General features: G+C 50.9%; 4 protein-coding genes across 4 annotated transcripts; all 4 read left to right on the top strand.

Annotated features, from left to right (window-relative positions):
* Window positions 1–483: 483 nt before the first annotated feature.
* Window positions 484–5,149, top strand: PV06_10913 (uncharacterized protein). Its single transcript, XM_016412508.1, has one exon. It carries the CDS (start codon window positions 975–977, stop codon window positions 4,806–4,808), a length of 3,834 nt encoding a protein of 1,277 aa, XP_016257007.1. The 5' UTR covers window positions 484–974; the 3' UTR covers window positions 4,809–5,149.
* Window positions 5,150–5,335: 186 nt separating this feature from the next.
* On the top strand, window positions 5,336–6,592 carry PV06_10912 (isopentenyl-diphosphate delta-isomerase). Its single transcript, XM_016412507.1, has one exon. The coding sequence runs from the start codon at window positions 5,481–5,483 to the stop codon at window positions 6,375–6,377; it is 897 nt and encodes a 298-aa protein (XP_016257006.1). The 5' UTR covers window positions 5,336–5,480; the 3' UTR covers window positions 6,378–6,592.
* A 2,057-nt stretch (window positions 6,593–8,649) lies between these two features.
* PV06_10911 (uncharacterized protein) lies at window positions 8,650–10,242 on the top strand (the record flags this gene model as incomplete). Its single annotated transcript, XM_016412506.1, has 1 exon — window positions 8,650–10,242. The coding sequence occupies one exon, from the start codon at window positions 8,650–8,652 to the stop codon at window positions 10,156–10,158; it is 1,509 nt and encodes a 502-aa protein (XP_016257005.1). The 3' UTR covers window positions 10,159–10,242.
* Window positions 10,243–10,666: 424 nt separating this feature from the next.
* Window positions 10,667–12,361, top strand: PV06_10910 (uncharacterized protein; the record flags this gene model as incomplete). Its single annotated transcript, XM_016412505.1, has 1 exon — window positions 10,667–12,361. One exon carries the CDS (start codon window positions 10,667–10,669, stop codon window positions 12,359–12,361), a length of 1,695 nt encoding a protein of 564 aa, XP_016257004.1.
* Between the last annotated feature and the right edge of the window lie 6,525 nt (window positions 12,362–18,886).

The raw sequence follows: 18,886 nt of genomic DNA, 5'->3' as shown, positions 1-18,886 counted from the left end.
CCGCACCCGAAGTGCAGGAAGGATGCGGCTTCACCCTCACGGGCCGGCGACGTGGCTCGACGATCATGGACAGCGGTGTATGCGGGCAGAGACATCCGTAACCCGGTAGTTTTGAAGACATATGCAATGTGAAGAACGTGCGAGGATGACGTGTAGAGATTGGTCCAAAATAGACGAGGGAGAATACAAACCCTGTCCGCGGATGTTAGCGGCGAGGTCAGTCCATTTCATACGTGTGTGGAATCACGGTGTAAGGACACGGACTTGTCGTATGGAGAGGTCCCAGAGAAGGCAATGACAGTTGCTGGCGATGTTTGTCGCAAATGCAAATAGAGACGTCGTTGACAGGTACAAGAGGAGAGAGTGTGTGAGTGTCGGCTTTGTGCGTCCCTTATGTCATTGTTGCGAAAGGTGGAGGGCGTGGAATTGGTGAATTAAATCGAATCGAATTCTTTCCGCCTCCCACTTCGATAACTGTGTTCGCTTCTCAATGCGCTACGCTTCGTTCAATCATTCTCAATCCCTCCATCTATCGCTCGCTTGCTTTTTGGCCCAGTCAACATTCAACAAATCCTGGACTTACGAAGGCTCCCAAATGCATGTTTGTTATTGAGCCGAGCACCAACACAACCGGATTTCTCTACGGCCACTGACGTCTGTGCTCATCACCGTTGATCGGCCATTCAAAACACGCCGTCACCAAATCATCCTCCACCTCGACACTGAGCCTCTCGCTCTTCCACGTGCCTCAATCCTGCTCTCGACCACCTCCTCAACCATCTCTAGACCGCCTCTCCGGGCCTTGGATTTCCTTCGACCCTTGTCTGCGACACGTTGCATCTTGCAACGCTGTCTTGCCTTCTCTCCTGCCCTGCCGCATGCCCCCTTCCACCCCCCGTCGACCACTCTAAGCGAATCGTCGCCACACGCCTGCAATACCCTTACCTCTCGACGGCTTGCCAAATGTCCTCCCCATGTCAAATAGCGCTCCCGCCGGAAGACCGTCCGCGCAAGCCTCGACGGTAAATGGACGTGCCCTCCGCCACGACTCCGGTCTCCCTTCAACCTCTGCCAGTCCCTCGTCGAGCTCGAAACCTATACCCATCTCACGGGGGACAAAAGGGAAGTCCACCTACAATAATGGCAGAAGCCCGCCATACAAGATCTCTAGGGCAGTCACCTTTGACGAACAGACGCCGCCGTTATCAGAAAGAGACAGCATATTCGCCGACCATTATGTATCACACCAGAGCGTGCCTTCCTCTCCAGCTGAAGAATTGACAAGATCCTCCTTGCCTTCTACACCACGGAAGGTGCCTTTCAACATGTCGACAATGGTTGCCCGCGCCGTCTCTCCTCCAGAAACCTCCAAGACCGCCCGTCCTCAATCTCCCCGGAATATCGAATGGCTTCAAAGGACCAATTCCCCCACCGAAAAAGATCTCCACCCTCCGACCACTCGGCCATCCTCAGGAACCTTCCAGGGGCTGCGAAGACTTCCGTCAGATGGAAATCCATGGACCAAGAAATTTCATGTCAGTGTTGAGCCTATGGAGGGGCGCACTTCTAGGAGTGAGGAGATCAGGAGCAATTCTCATGAGCAGTCTGGATCTCAGGAAACATCAATCCACAATTCTGTTGAGAGGGGAGGTTCTATGAGGTCAGCCATGAAAGACACATCGCGCACTGAGCGCAGCGTCAGTCGTGGCCGACAACATGTGGACAAAAGCATTGAGGCTACTGTCAAGAATCCAGAGACTAGTGGGACCGCTCGTAGCAGAAAGGCAAGCCATATGATGGGCATCTTTGATCCTCGCTCTGATTCTGAGCGTCCCTCGCCCACCCTCGGCGACTTAGGGCGTCAGGTGACGGAGAGTAGGGAGCATTCAAAGTCTACCTCTCGGCCTACAACCCCTGCCGCCGCTCAAGACTTTGCCAACGCGAGGTATGTACGGCGGGACTCGAAAGGGTACTTCGATGCTGCCAATCTAGGACTTCTTGAGAAAGGTTCTCGACTGGGACCCCCCGCTTCAAACGCGGCCGCATCAACCCACCATGACCATGATCCATACTTTCGACAGCAGGACTTGGCCCAACAGCCTCATGTACCCTCGAATTTGCTCGAGGAGATTCGGGGAGCCTACAGACGAAAGAAAACAAACGAGACGCCCAAGCTGGCACAAACAGACGTATCGCTTAAAGACCTCGCTGTTAAGCCTCCAAGTTCTGGTGAGGATGAAGAAGAGCATATTTCTGCAGCTGTCTATTATCCTCACCCAGGCCCATCACCGGAGGAGATCGAGCGCTTCACCTCTCCGGACGAAGTCGCCGCCCGTAACAAAGCTGCAGCGAGGTCTCCACGTTTAGACACAAGTATGACTACTGACAAGATAGTTGAGGTTCCTCGAGGAACCGAACATATCGACATCTCGGTAGTCTCAAAAAATGACACCAAGATCTTTCATGGAAACTATCGGCCTATAGAGGAGGGTAAATTAGATCTTCCTTCTCCGACGCTCTCACCAGTCGAAGAAACTCCCACCAGTGCCATTACCAGTGCTTCGGAATCCGAACTCGAATCTGGAGACGAATATGCGACTGCCAGTCAGACAGAGGACATCTCCACCACGCCTACGCAACAAAGCACTTTGTCAAGAAAGGCAAGCGATGCTCGCGTACCTCATACGAGAGCCAAAGTCGTACTTGAGCCCTATAAGCATCAAGTTGGCGGCCACTCGACCATCTTTCGGTTCTCTCGTCGTGCTGTCTGCAAGCAATTGAACAACCGAGAGAACGAGTTTTACGAAAGAATTGAACACAGGCACCCCGATATGCTCAAATTTCTTCCTAGGTATATCGGTGTGCTGAATGTCACATTCTCCAAAGGCCCTAAACAAAGCACAACCACGGAATCCTCAACCGATGACAAATCGGGAGCTAATGGCCCTGAGTTGAGCACTACTGCAGAAAACCGAGGACATACGGGGCAATTAGCTACAGAGGCGATCAAAGAAATTACCCAGCCACGTATTGTCAGCCACTCGCAACAAATTGGTAGCATTCCCCAGGTGATCCTCGAACAGAATAAGCATATTATCCCTTCAGACTACTTTTTGTTGCCGGAACGACCTAGGAGCGCCGACCCTAACCATGGGCGACGCCCGAGCAAAGACTTTGACATTTCAGATTCGCCATTGCATAAGAATGGATCCCTCATTAGATCCCCAAGCAGGCCATCCATGCCAGAACACTCCCCCAGTTGGGGCAACACATCCGTCAATGAAGGACTCAAGGACAAGATACTTCGGGAAGTTTTTGGGCCACCTCCCATTCAGTACCTTCGTCGTCATCCAGCCGCCCACAGTACTATGCCGAGGCTTAAAGGTGACCACGGTAGTCGTCGCAGAAGCAATCTTTCAGTCAGTTCATTGCCTCAACAGAACGGACAAAGTTCTGAAGGGCATCCACGACGACCTCTTCCGGAGGTGACCATAAAGACTCCCCCATTACTAACACCATCTCACACCAGATCCAGTGTGACTAGCCAAAGTACAGAGGGTATGTATTCGTCTTCGGCATCCGCATACGACGAGTACAAGCTTGAAAAGGTCAAAACTACCGGCAGCGATCTCTCTGCTGCTTCTAGTGGAGACATCAGGGCTCCTCATGTAAAAAGACGGCACTCTGGTATGGGTTTGCGAAGAAGGCGGAAGTCGGTCAACGACAATATCACCAATTTGGAGTATTTCGAGGACGAAGCTTACTCGACAGATATCGGCCCAGATACCGGAAACGATGTGTTTAGTATGGATCAAGAACTGAAAGCCGGTACATTCAAGGAACGTAAGAATTCTCGGAATGCCGGCCATCAGAATGGCTTCGACTATTCTGATGAGACAAGCGATCAGGCCGGTGGCCTCAACAACATCCCAGAACAGGTCGAAACCAACATAGTTCCGTCCAATCCCAAAGAAGCACAGTCGTCAAATTCAGGTGATCGGGTGGCGTATTTCATCCTTTTGGAAGATTTAACCAGTGGTATGGGTCGTCCCTGTGTGCTGGATCTCAAGATGGGAACTAGACAATTCGGCGTTGAAGCCACCAAGAAGAAGATGGAGTCTCAGCGCCGCAAGTGCAAGATGACAACCTCGCAACAGCTCGGTGTCAGAATCTGTGGAATGCAGACGTTTGATGCAAAGACACAAAAGGCAACTTACGAAGACAAATACTATGGCCGTGATCTCAAGGCTGGGCGCGAGTTTCGAGAAGCACTCACACGATTCCTGTACGATGGAATTAGCTATGGCAGTGTGGCACGACATATCCCAACCATTCTGCACAAACTTTCCAAGCTCGAAAGCATGGTCAGAAGGCTTCCTGGATACCGGTTCTATGCAAGCTCGCTTCTCATGCTGTACGATGCCGAGCCTCATAAGTCCCGCGAAGCTGAAGAAGCGACCAGAAATGGCATCGACATTGTACAGCTGAAGAAACGAGAAGGCAAGAAATGGCCTCCACCGATCGATATCAAGATTGTGGATTTTGCCAATTGCGTTACTGGTGAGGATGAATTACCGCCCAATGCTCAGGCGCCACCAGCTCATCCACATGACATTGATCGCGGCTACCTGCGAGGGCTGAGGACTCTGAAAGCTTACTTTGAACGAATTCTCAGTGACATCAAGAACCATGATGTCAAAGAGACTAGTGGCAGGGAGGAATTGACAACTGACACGAATGAGTTTACGAAAGAACTCTCTACTTCGAGCGCCGAGGTGGCCGACGAAGAGGGCGAGGTCAGTGTATAGGTGGATTACCTTTGCAGGCTGGGATAGAGTTGGCTGGAGCAATCCAGGACAATTGTTACGAAAATCAGAGCTTAGCGAGCAGTATGGAGTTTGTGATTTTTGATACAACATGTACTCATGAAGAATTGATATTCCTAAGGCTTGCATGCACTGAGATTTAGGACATCTACATTCATCACGCTCTGAATATTCGATTGGGTGGTCAGGGTTCTAGGTGCTACAATAGGAGGTGGTGGTGATGGCTGGGGTTACGGGGCAGTTCTGAGCCTCCATTATCACTTGTCTTAGTCTATATTAGTAGTTGAGGTGTATGTACGGAGTACATAGTAGGCATAATGGAGTAAAGATAAAAGAAGTCATCTTACCCGATAGACCAGCATCGTACAAGCCGCAGTCTGGTCGACCCACACGGGATGCAGTGTAGCCGACAAGAGTGTTGTACCCCTGGCACGTGACTGGGGGGGTTCTTGTGGGGGACAAAATATTTCCGTGTCGGAGCAGGAGTTTGTCGCAGTTGATAAACTGAACTACTCCGTACTTTGGATCGTCTGATAAACCTATCTCTACTTCACCGCCCACTCTTTTCCCTTTTGCCCTCTACTTGTTCAGCTGCTAGGCGTCCTCGACCGACACACAACCTTCGTTCATAGACTTGTTGCAGCAGCCACAAAAATGGCTACGACGACCGCCACCGCCGCCACCACCAACATCACCCGCGAGAATGTCACCACCCTCTTCCCCGACGTCCACACCCGACTGATCGGTGCCGACATGGCCCCCAACGCGACGCCCGACCCTTCTCTCACTTCTCCGTCCACGTCGACGCCCAACGACGACCTGCTCGCGGGCTACGACGAGGAGCAGATCCGGCTCATGGACGAGGTGTGCATCGTGCTGGACGACGACGACGGGGTCCTGGGGTCGGCCTCCAAGAAGGCCTGCCACCTCATGACCAACATCGACCGGGGCCTGCTGCACCGGGCCTTTTCGGCGTTCGTGTTCGACCCTCGGACGAAGAAGCTGCTGCTGCAGCAGCGGGCGTCGGAAAAGATCACCTTCCCAGACATGTGGACCAACACCTGCTGCTCCCACCCCCTGGCGCACCCCTCGGAGACGGGCGAGGGGGACCTGGTCAGCAACGTCCAAGGGGCCAAGCGGGCCGCCGTCCGCAAGCTCAACCACGAGCTGGGGATCCCGGCGTCGCAGGTCCCCGTGGAGGGCTTCCACTTCCTCACGCGCATCCACTACCTCGCCCCCTCGGACGGCAAGTGGGGGGAGCACGAGATCGACTACATCCTCTTCATCGAGGCCGACGTCACCTTGGACGTCAACGTCAACGAGGTCAGGGACACGAGGTGGGTCGGCCCCGGCGAGCTGAGGCAGATGTTCAGGGACGTCGAGACCAAGACCGGCAAGGACAAGGCCCTCAAGTACACCCCCTGGTTCAGGTTGATCTGCGAGGGCATGCTGTTCGACTGGTGGGACAGGCTCAAGGAGGGCAGGTTGGCCGAGGTGGCCAACGAGACACAAATCAGGAGGATGTTGGAGGCGGTCGATGAGAAGCGGTGACCCTCCTTCTTTTTAAAAAAATAAAAAAAAATGAAAAAAAATTTGGCATACAAGGAAGAAGCGGTAGTGTTTTTCTTTCCCCTCGGACAGTATCACACTCTTGAGAAGAGGTACTAGAAGAGGAAAAAAGGAGATGGGAAAGAGGGAGTAAGGGGGAAGAGAGACCTCACGTTTACCTATGCATACGATACCCTAATGAAACGGAAATTAGCAAGAACAACAATCTGATTTGATGTCTCTTTCTTTCACCAGCGACACTGTAGCACTTTAGGTTGGATTACGTTGGCTATCGTGACATGGAAGTTCTCCATTAGTACTTCGTATTGAGAGGGAATGTTCATCATCACGCCGACTACTGACTACTGACTTGGGTATCTATATTCATGGATATACTTAACACGACCACGGCATCGTAGCGACCATAACAAAGAAAGAAAGCCACATGTCCTCCGTACGCCTCAAGTTCCGAGAACTCACGATATCGATATCTCAAACCCGCGACAAAGTGCTTCCGAATGGCCCGGCAAGGCATATCTCTCCATTCCATATCTATACCTTGCCAATCCTCTTCTTGACCTGTTCGACGGTCCATTTCAACTCGACAAGACCCAACCTCTTCCACCACGATCTTCTCCTCGTCATGTCCCAACCTTCTGCAAGAGGCAATCTCTCCTCGGCGAAGAAGGCTTGCAAGTAGTCCCGCTTCACGCTCTCTCCGTCGCCGAAAATCTTCAGCATCAACGCAATCTCACCGCATCCCAGTTCGTGTTCGAAGCTGCCGTACTGCAATTCCTGATTGTCGGTTCGTTGCGTCCGGATCCGGCGTTTCCTCAAAGCGCACAGGTCATCCATGGTGAGCGTCTTATCGCCGTTGGACGCAGCCATGATCTCGTAGATCAAGTCATGCTGAGGAGTGTGGTTGTCACCTTGGGCCTCGTCGCGGCGGGAGAGAGAGACGTCATGCTCGATGGCGCCGTGGAGGGAGAGGTCGGCCAATGTGAGTGTCGGGGCCCTGATGGGTGGGTTCTCCGCAGACGTTGTCTCTGCCTGTCCCGGCAGAATGACGCCGAGACGATGGGGGAGGATTTCCCACGGATTGCGTAGAATGGCACGAAGACGAGAGAAAAGTGACGGTTTGGGTGAATCGGGGGTCGGGTGCTCGAGAAACACGGCATTGCTGAATAGACCTCCCAGGAAAGGGCTGAGGCCGACTAGAGACATGGCGGATTCGAGATCAGCCGCGGTGACTTGTCGTCCGTCGCGGGGGAGGTAGCCGTGGTTGGCGAGGGCGTTGATCATGGGGCACGCACTGCGCAAGGCGGAGGGTGGAGGAGTTTGGTATGTTCCCGTGTCGAGAGGGAGGGACCCTTGTAACGTCGTCGTGCCCGATTCAGATTTTTTTTCCTCCGTCGTGGACATTGTGAAGCCTGTGATGGTGTTGAATACAAGTGAATTTAGTAGTTTGGTAACAGGATGGCAGGTCTTGAGTATACTGTAAGCTGTCGGCTGATTTGGTCTTGCAGTGGTTACGGAAGAGAGTGTCGAGTTGGTCAGAAGGAAAGGAACCTGTTGACTTTTTGTATAGGGATCAAACAGAAGCGAAGAAAGCTCTTGCCTTGATTCTCATCCTCGTGACAGGTGCAGGAGCAGGAGCTTAAAGGTCAGAAGAACAAGCCACGCTGCCCACCAAAGGTATTTTCCCAGTTTTATTACCCCGTGAACCTACCAGTTAATTTACTCTCCTGCCAAACTAAGGCGCATCCTTGATGAGTTTGTGCAGGCGCCTCAAACCAGGTTGGGATGACGGTGTCACCGCGTTTCTGCAGGTTTTTACGTATACATGGCGTGTGGCTGGCGGGAAGATGCATGGGGGGGTCGTGACTATCCGTATGTATGTCGATCAAATGACTGATCAATCATCTGCCTTATTAATATGTTTGAATTCCTTGGACGAGTAGAGAGGAGCTTGGAACGAGGCCTTCAATCGACCTGAACATTGTCTTGATCCGTACCTACATTCAGAGAATTGTGTGACTCGCACTGCCCTCATAGGATCATGTTTTGATACGGAGTAAATACAATAAACCCTTGACGATTATTGCATCATAACATGGAGTGTTTAGACGTGACATCATTTCGTATCTTGTATTCGTACTCGTACTCGTGTTTACTCGTGGTCTTCAATCTGGACTACAAACACGAACTTCAGGTTCACTTGGTAGATAATCCTAATCTCACCGCACTCAGACACACCTCATAGTACGTATCGACCATGGCAGAAGTAGCAGCAGGTCTCTACGCGGCCGAGACAGTCGTCGAAGGAGCTGCGGTGGGAGCATTAGCCGTGTCCAAATCGACCTCCCCTTTACATCTCACTTTCCACAAAATCTCATCTCCAAGCCACAAACACGACATTGCCAGATCGGGACACACCCTCAATATCGTCAAGGGAAAAGCATATGTCATTGGTGGCAACGAGCAGGCCAACACTGTCGTCAGCCTCACCTTACCAGTCGCTTCCTCCACCGACGGCGAAGGAGATCTGGCTCCCCAGGACCTCGAGGGTATCCAACCAGAATTCAAGAATGATGACCGTCCACTTGATCCTCAGGTCAGAGTCGAAGAGACCCGTCGTTCTTCTTTCCATTTCAATAGGATAGGTCATACTACGACAGCCATCGACGACAAACTCTACGTCTGGGGTGGAAAAGGCGTGACAGCAGACCAATCTGCCCATGATATTCATCCTCAATCCTCAGACCAGTTTCTCGTTTTCGACACGACAACCAATACCTACAGTACTCTGACAGCCGACACTTCAAAATGTCGGGATGGTCTACCCTCACCGAGATTCAACCACACCGCCACATCCTCCCTGCATCCTCGACCTGCGTCGCTCCCCGATGGCCCCAAGGTCACCGCCCACGGCACGATTTTCATTCACGGAGGTAGTACTGGCGCAGATGGTGGTGGTGATGCTCTCTCTACAGAGCTGCGAGATACCTGGGCTTTCGATGTTGGAACACGGGTGTGGACCAGGTTGCCTGACATCCCAGACCCTGGTCCTTTGGAAGTCGCCAACGAGGGAAGAATCGTGCACGTCGACAACAGACTATGGAGACTCGGCGATGGTTTCGGTCGAGCCATGTACCTGGACCTGGCAGAACATGATCCCGGCCCGCCGAATACTAACACCGATCTACCTGGTGGTCCGAAAACAAACAATGCGTCAGTGCTGGGGATAGGCTTGAAAGGAGATGGGAAATGGCAAGTCATCAGCTTTGGCACAGAAGCCACAGATTCATCCCAGACCACAAACACAACCTCATCGCAGCTTCCTATGCCCAGGCCTTCTGCCGGGTTGGTGCCCATCACTACCGGGGCAGGCCGACAATACCTTCTTTACTTCATGGGTAAAGAAGTGAAATCGGGCGAGCTTAATGATTTTTGGTCATTCCAGACTCAGTCCGAGGGAAATTCGGCAGCAGGTATCAAGGACAAGATCAGAGATTTCGTTAGTCGCGCAAAGGATTCATGGAGCTCTGGTGAGCATACCTGGGCGAAGTGTGAGCTGGCCAAGAAGAGTGATTCGAAAGGGGCTCAGCACCAGCAGGAGGAGAGGAACGAGATAGGCAAAGAAGTCGATGCGGGCTGGCCGGATGGTCTGAGTGATTTTGGCTGTGACGTTTGGAATGATCAAGGAGGTAATGTTTTTGTCATTTGGGGAGGTAGAAGAGGAGAGTCGGTTGTAGGTGAAGGTTGGGTCGTTACAGTTGAATAACAAACAAGTCTTTCCTCATATGTTTATTCGGCGGGGGAAAAAAGTGTGATTAGGTAAGAAAGTGCAACAGCATATGGTTAGCAGGTCTCATCTTCATAGATCTTGAAAGTGATGAGGTTTAAGAGACACTGAGTATGTATATTTTTCCCGAGTATCTCAGATAGATAGATTCAAGAATACACGACGTGAATGTGCGAGCTGCTTCGTCCGAATATAATTAACTTTCTGTGCACCAGTTTCCTGATCCAGTTTAGCAATCTCAATCCTCAAACTCTGAGGATTGAATTTATCTAACCTCATCATTGCTTTTTTTTAACAGAAAAAAATAAAAAATAAAAAGACACTTTTTATTCCCTCCAGGAGAGTAAGTGGCTCTTCTATTATAATCGGTTCCAACGCCATAAGGAAAAAGCAGAGGGAGAAAAAGAACAAGAGAGAAAGCGAGACATCCAACCTCAGCATTACTGTATGAACCATTCTCCTGACCAGCAGCTATTCTTTTGTCAATATGGCCTGGAGAGAATCCCCCGGCGTGCCTGGCACATTCAAAAGACCCTTGAGCGTTTCAGAAAAGGGCATGGTGGCGGCCGTGGAAGCTTTTCGCCCGTCACCGAGAGAACTGATCAGGATCAACGCCTTTGTGGATTTCACAGTCTCCCACCGGTCACGTCTGAAAGTGATTTCGGCCTTTCGAACGGCGTGGAAAGCGTTTCGTCTGTTGAAATCTCCGGACATAGCGACGACATTCGAGGACGGGTGTGATAAAGTGTACCATGTACCCTCACCGTCCGAGTTGGATGCTTGGGTGGAACGAACGTTCATCGTGTCCGGCGAGCCTGACACGACGGTCCAAAGCGCGGTGAGGGAGATGCAACAACGAATCGAACTCTTGCCTGTATGTCAACTCATTTCGCATTCAACCCGCGGCAGCAGTAGCAGTCTAGAAGCCGACGACGACGACGACGACGACCGGGGCATGTTTCGAGGTACATTGATTCTGTATGTTAGTCACTGGAGGACCGAGGCGGCTGGGGCGTTCAAGATACTGGACAACATCTTTTCATTCGCGGCGGATCTTTTGACAACAGAGACGACGACGACAACAACAACAACAACAACGACAAGAAAGACGTCAAGTATCGCCGCGAGGTTGTCTTCTTATCGACCAGGAGACGAGGTGTCCCTCTTGACGCCGGCGATGGAAGACATACTCATGCCCGACAGCACCACGACGACTCCCCAGTCCAAAGGACGTGTCGCGGCGCATTTCGAAAAGTACTTTTCCAGTTTACCGTGTGTGGATTTTCCAATGTCGCATCATCACGGGGGGGAAAGCACACCGTTTGGTCCGGTCAAGGAGATCCGACACGTATACAGCGTCGATGCCACCGAGACGTTACACGCGTCTTGTAAAAGTCACGGGATCAGTGTGACGGCGGCCATCCACTCGGCTCACATTGGGGCCGTGTATTCCGCTTCAAGCTCATCAAATTCTCTTCATCTCCGAGAAGAACGTGGTCAAAACGGTGACCGGGCAATTCGCGACCGAAAAAGAAACTACGCTTGCCTCATGCCAGCCCAAGTCCGCACCCGTCTACCTCGGTCGTCGCCGTACAGGGACCAAGGATGTTGGTCGTCGGCGCAGATGTTGATGCTGGTCGTACCGCCGGGACAAGATTTCATCACCCGAGCCCTCGGCCTGAAGGGGCAATACAACCTCGCAAACGACAAAGAGTGGATGTACCAAGACTCAAAGGAGACGAGTGAGCAAGTCAGTATGTTGGGGAGTAGGACACCACCTGATCAACCTGTCTCGTTGGCTTATTTTACCGGTTTGGGTGTGATTGATGGGGAAACGATCAAGTCCGAATACCAATGTGGTGGTGGTGGTGGTGGTGGTGGTGGTGGTGGTGGTGGTGGTGGTGGTGATGACGATGACGACGATGATGATGAGGTTGAGAAATCACAAATCAAGATCAAAATATCAGATTTGGACTTCTTCGCGGACCCTTTGAGTCCTGGAATCGTCTTGAGAGCTTGGACGTTCGAGTCCAAGTTGAACATTCATGTGGTTTGGAACGGTTCTTATCATGATGACCTTCAAATGAGGGAGTTTATGAAGAATATCGAAGAGACCTTGACGGAGGAATTGGGGGTTGACATGTCGAATGAGAGGGTGGTTGTTGAAGAAAAGGAGTTTTGAGCCATACTCGGTCCGGGTTCTACTCGTGGCAAATTCCAGTAGGGTGTGGTGTTTTTATATAGACGCGGTTTGTTTTTGTTTTTGTGTTTGGGAAATTCGAAATTCGAAATCTCAAGGCGACAATTTCAATTTTTTGTTTTCCAAAACAAAAACAACAATGACCGGCGATTACACACAAAACACCAACTCTGTACTATGTAACTAGTCCATAATATGGCACTATCACAATCAAAAATCAACAATCAAAATTGAATATGGAGTAGCAGTGATGGCGAAAGCCCCGGTAGAGAGGAGTTGAAGAAAACAATAGACGCCACAGGACGAAGCCACGGACAGCCTGGTCTCAGCCTCGCCCAATGTACGGAGTATACTTGAAATTAATACGGGACACTCCGTACCTATTACTTCCGTGCTCCGTACAGGTCGGTAATACCTAATTTCAAAGGGGGAAATGAACCCCCCGATCAATATCATGTACTCCGTACCGCCAAAAAAAAATAAAAAAACTACGGCAAGGAGTAACTATATTACTGCCACAAACAAGAAAGATGATTCATATTCATAAAATGGGGGAACGGAGTAATCTCTACTAAGTAAGGTACACCCCTCGCATGTACTCTCTCGGTACACTCACCACCACAAAAAAACAGTCACTTCTCTGCGAGTCTTTATGTGTGTGTGTGTGTTGCGTCGACTGTAACTTGAATGACCGAGTAATCATAGGTGTACTACTACTACTACCACCACCACCATTAGGTAGGTAGGTGATGGAAATTTGAGGCTCAAAACACCTCCGTACGGATACTTGACTCCTTATTACGGCAACGTCGAGTTTTGTCACAATTTCTATGAGGAGGAGGGAGGCGGCGGCGGCGGCACGGGGTGCACAAGCCCCAATTTCCTACTTGTACTGTACTTACGGGGTACCTAAACACCCACAGTATAATCTACCCAGGTACTCCGTACCCAAGGGTAATCAAAACAAAATATCCTCCGTAATAGTCCGTAGAGAAAGAAGAAAAAAAGAAATTGCCCACAGTATTTTTGCCATCTTCACAAGTTCACTACTTTCCCATCAAACAAAAAAACAATCACCCCCCCCCGCGCCGCCGCCACCACGACTTCACAATCTCATCTCACCATGGAAACTACTTGGGTAGTTAAATTGTTTGTGTATCCATATCTTCATACTCCATCTTTAATCATATTAAAATCACCATCGAAAACAAAATAGAAGCCGGAAAATGAAAGATATAACGTGTACCATTTTCCCTCCCACTCGCCTCCCCTCTCCTTCTACATTCCCCCTTACCTTCACTACCACGACAGAGTAAAACAATCTCTTGGTTCCATTTCATGTATCCTGATTCTTCTACAGGAGTAGAAAAACTACCTTCCTACCAACCTACTAAATATCAATCAACCCGCTATGCCAATCCAACCCCACCACCACCACCACCAAGGAGAACAACAGCGACCCAAGGAGATGAAATGAAATAACCTATATCCCCTCCCATCACACGCCCACTCTCAAACTTCTCTCGACCATTTTGACGAACAAAAGCAGAAAAAAAGACAAGTCGCATCATTCCCAGTCTTGATCTTTGCTTTATCTTTGAATGGAAAAGGAATTACCAATCCTCACCCCCTTTGACGTGTCCCGTGCACTACCACAAGATTGCATCCTTTCCAAGGGGAGGAAAATGTCTTTGCGACTTATCACAATCGATGAGACCGCAGAAACAATCGGAGAGGAAATTTCTTTTTTTGATTTCCAATATCAAACAAAGTCCCCTTCTCACTTCCCCCTTCGATGCGTTTTTGTTTTAGGAAAAGAAAAAAGGAAACAAAAAGTTGTACTCGCCCCAAAAAACGTTCCACACCCTCTTGTGCAACATCTCAAAAATAATAGGCAAGAAAGAAAATTCCCTCTCTCAAATTGATACCCAGACCCCAAAAAACAAAAGAGTCGTTTCCGATGCATGACCGCGTAACTAGACAGAAACAAACAGAGAGAAACAAGAACAGAATTGACAGCTATCCACGCTATCAGACAGCAGGCAAACTCGGCCGCGCGTACTAACATGGAGATATCGATATCAATATATAACAGGAGATTTTGGCGCCGTCCGGACAGTGCTGAATGGAAATCGAGAAGGATTCCAGATTTTCGGCGGAATTCAACAAGATGGTGCAAGATTTAGATTTCTAGGGAAGGCATCAAGGTCATTCAAACTGTTACAGGAAGGGCTTTGTTCGTCAACTTTAGTGATGTAGACCAGCTTGCAGGCTGTTCGGATCGATGGTGCCAAACGGCGTCATTGGCATGTCCATGTGCTCCATCGGCGTGTGGAATTCCGACATGTCGTTCATCATCAACATGCCTTTCTCGTCAATCCCCGGACTTGGCATGGGCATGTTGAGATTCTGCTTCGAGTACATCTCGCCGAGCATCAATGTCTCGTCCATCATGCCACTGCCGTCATGGCCCATGTTGAACATGTCGGCCGAGGCGCTGCGGTGTAGTGCCGACAACGGAGGTGAGTGGTCCGCAATGACCGGATCCGGATGACCCATGTGAGGCATAGGAGAAACAGACGAAGGCATCATGTGACCATCGACCATGGGGGAAGGTGAGAGGAAGGGCATGTTGAATTGTTGGGGCGTTCCGAATTCAGAAGCAGGCATTGGTCCTTGGGACGTGTTGGACGGGAAGAAGCCAGGGCTGGCAAATTCTGACGGTGATGTGGCCGTTGCGGACATGGGCATCTGACGGAAATCCATCCCGTAACCAGCAGATGTATCAATCTGCAAGGTTGGGCCGATTGGAGTCTGCACAGGCTGCTGAGGCATTGGCTGGAAGAGATTGTGATGATCGGGCGTCATTTGAGGTGAGGGTTGCTGCACATGGAATGTAGGCATAGGTCCGTGAAGCATGGAGAAATCAAGTGCGATGGGTACCGATCGACTTCGTTGACGCTTGTGACCAGGATGCATACGACCAGGGTGAAGATGATGATTGACACCATATTGTTCCTGGAACATGCCGACATGAGGAGGATGGGGCCGCGCAAACTGGACTGAAGGTTGAGACGCGGGTCTGACAATGCCCATGGTGGGTGAGACTGGTGCAGACGCAGGCATAGCATTCATGTCGAATGGGTTATGTCGGTTCTGGAAAGACTCGAGGGAGACCAATTTAGCAAGCTGTCCGCTCAACACCTTCGGGTGACCTCCCAGGTGATGCGTCAAGATTTGAGAGGCTTGTTGATCTTCGGTAAAGTCACCACATTGGTAGAACCCTCCAGAGTTGGACGAGTCCATGAAGAAATTCGGGGGCCTGGTCAACTCAATGACAAGCCCGCCGGGCCGGGGTGGAGATCCATTGGCATTTGGAGCCGTGTCACCAGGTTCCAATTGAATGCTCTTGATGAAAGCGAATGGATATTCGATCTTGTATCCAGCCGAGTCGTTGTTGATGTAGTACGTGATGCAAGCCTTGTCGGGCGAGTAGAAAATGACGAGGTCCATCGCGTTCTGACCGACTCGTCGCCAGCTACCGATGCTCAGGGATCGACAGGTGAAGTGCTGGATGACTGTAGGCACGTCAGAAGTATGCTCGAAACCCTCGGGATCAGGAAAACTCACCAACTTTGCCTTGAGCATTAGGATCTCCGTTCATCAACATTCCACCGCCACCGTACTGAGCCATTGGGCCGCCCGGTCGGCGGAGGAGTTGACCAGGAAAAGGTCTGCCAGATTCCATGGCCTGCATGGCCAGCAGCTGTCTCAAGGATTCTGGGATGCTGTCACAGTCTTCACCACTCTCCAAGCTCTTCTTCGCAAGCATCTTGATCTTCGCTCGTCGACGACTAGACAAGATAAATTAGCCAAAAATACCACGTGCAATCACCGTTGAGACTACATACCTATTTTGGAACCAGATCTGCACCGAACGTTCCGTCATGTTGATCTCCGACGCGATGCGTTCTCGCGTAGCTGCGGTAGGAGTTGGGTTCTTTGTAAACTCGGCTTCTAGCGTCACAAGTTGATCCTGTGTAGCCCTCTGTCTCTTCTGGTTCTTTTGCTGTTGGGTCAGGGTACTCTTTCGAGGTGGTCGACGCGCTGAGTTGGGACCAGAAGTAGGAGCTGACGTGGCGCTGCTTGATGTCTGGGGTGGCGTGCTTGAAGTAGCCATGGGAGAAGGGGTTGACTCGGGAGAGAAGTCGGTGAGGTCGGAAGAGATGGGCTCCATTGCGTCCATCGTGTGTGTGCCCAATGTCGATCGAAGTTGTCTTTCAACGAGTGGAATGCTCAATGGCTATATACGAGACGAGATACAGGAATCGATATCCTTTCGTTCGTATTCGTGCGGGAGGGGAGTGAAGGGCTTCGATTCGCTGATCCAGGCAGTCGAATACGGAATTACTTCGATGTAGTTTTGTGTCGATGTTGTTGAAAAGGGGGGTTGTAGGTGGAATTGGTAAGGACCGTAGATAGTTGAAATGGGGTTGAAAACGCAAGTTGCCTAATGAATGTGGTCGAGGGCCTTGAAAGAGTGAAAGGCACGCTCGAGGCAGGGCAATTGAAGAAACAAGTGAAAAAAGAAAGAAGGTGTTGGACGGAGAGATGGAAAAAAGATGGAAATGTGGTTAAAGGGCGGCAGTGAGGATGGGAAGAAGAAGGGCAGAGGCGGGAACGAGGGCACAATAAGGGAGGTGCCTCACTAGCCGGGGGCGCGGTAGGAGGGAAAGATCAGAGTGAGCGAGACCCGCAGCAGGAGGCACGATGAGTGGGCAGGCGCCTGGCCTCTGGAGACTTTCAATGCAGGTACCGCCGAGCGAAGCCTAAAAGCCAAAGCACAAGCCCCAGGTGGAGGCCGATTTAGCCTGTTCCTAGCCGGCCATTTATGTCTCCTCGAATTCCCCTATGGGCGTTAGTGGGCGTTGAGGCTCCAATGCCTGGACAGCCCACCGGCCCTAAAGGAAGCTTGGATCTTAGGCCTGTTCCAGGAGTGCAGAAGAAAAGGCCTGGTGCGGCCCTTGTCTGACGCGCTCAGCCTTCAGGGAGTAGCAGTCAAAACACCCCATGTCACAACATGGATTCATCCTATCCGTCTCACCCACCGCGCGATCCAACAACAAAACATCCCTGACCGACCTTACGAATACGGAGTTTGCGTCAGGCCATGTGGGGAGCATACAGTAAAGAGGGCAAAAGGTCAACCGTTCCAGTGCACTTCTACGAGTACGGAGTATACACCGGGAGTAACGAACCTGTTACCATATACACTACATACAGTGCTCCGTAGAACCATAGACATGGATCTGGATACACAAGCTACCCTGGGAATTTGTCGCCTGTACCTCGTACCTCGACATCCTGCAGCTCAACGGGCACGCGTCCGAGACACTTGGTCCGTAAAGTCACGCTGACCTGCAGCCGCCCACCAGTGCACGACTAAAAAGCCACGACACTCCCACAAGGAGCTTGGGGCCATCTGCATCTGCATCTGTGCATCAATGCTTCAGAGATGTACAGGTAGACCATTCTGCGGCCTGGCTGAACCCCTCTCGTGCGCGCACATACACCTAGCCAGGTAGCTACCCCGTATTGTCTCGAGTTCTAACCGACCATCTACGAATGCTTCTGGAAGTCAGGCTGTGCAATGAGAATTCCTACACACCCTCTTTCTCTGTCCGAGTGAAAAGTGTTTGATCGTCTGTAATCTGCCCCAGTTACGATGGCACCAATGACGGGGGATGATCCTGTGCTTGTCCGCTCATGATAGATTCCACCAATTCTCTCATTCTCCTCAGAAGCAACGACTATTGGCTCGCTCCAGCAAGCAGCCATCAGTTCGCAAGTCATAACAAAAAATGACGGCGGCTATGGTTCGCCGCTGCACCTGCCATGAGCAGCTTCTAGGCGCCTTCAGTGGCTGCTCACGAAAAAGTTGGACGAGCGGCAAAATGCTCCGTACGTTGCAGAGAGCGATTTTTGAACGAGAGGCTTGGTTTGTCTCAACACATGTATTGGATATCTTGATAGCTTAAAAGTCTGCGGCGGTGGCAGAGATTCACCGCTCTTGATCCTTGTCTCACCATCACCTGTGCCTTTACAGCCACTTCATCGTCGGACGGAGCCCACTGATCCCGAACAGAAATAGGCAACCTGCATCAGGTGCCGTTGGCCATGTTGGGATACCTTACGGAGTAGAAGCTCATGCTGAGACGGTCGATTTCTCCTGAAGATCGAACCGAGTCATGCAAGTCATGGCGCTAAACATGTTTCCAGCTCCAGCAGAAAAAAGCATCTCGCCACTTTGCTGCGACACAGAGTTTAGCTGATCGAGAAAACGGGCACAGAACAGAAATGTTCATACAGTACGCGTTGCTCCGTACCAAGAAACACCGCTGCGTCACAGCTCAGCTCTCGCCAGCATTGTTCAGCAGAGGCTACTTTTTTTATGTGTCCATGGCATTCAAGACAGGTCTTTTGGCATCTGAGCACGAGGCAGCTCTC

The sequence above is a fragment of the Exophiala oligosperma genome, assembly GCF_000835515.1.
Source record: "Exophiala oligosperma strain CBS 72588 unplaced genomic scaffold supercont1.17, whole genome shotgun sequence".
In the NCBI taxonomy this organism is placed as follows: Eukaryota; Fungi; Ascomycota; class Eurotiomycetes; order Chaetothyriales; family Herpotrichiellaceae; genus Exophiala; species Exophiala oligosperma.
Note: the sequence above shows the minus strand (reverse complement) of the source record. Positions and strands in the feature narration are given on the sequence as shown.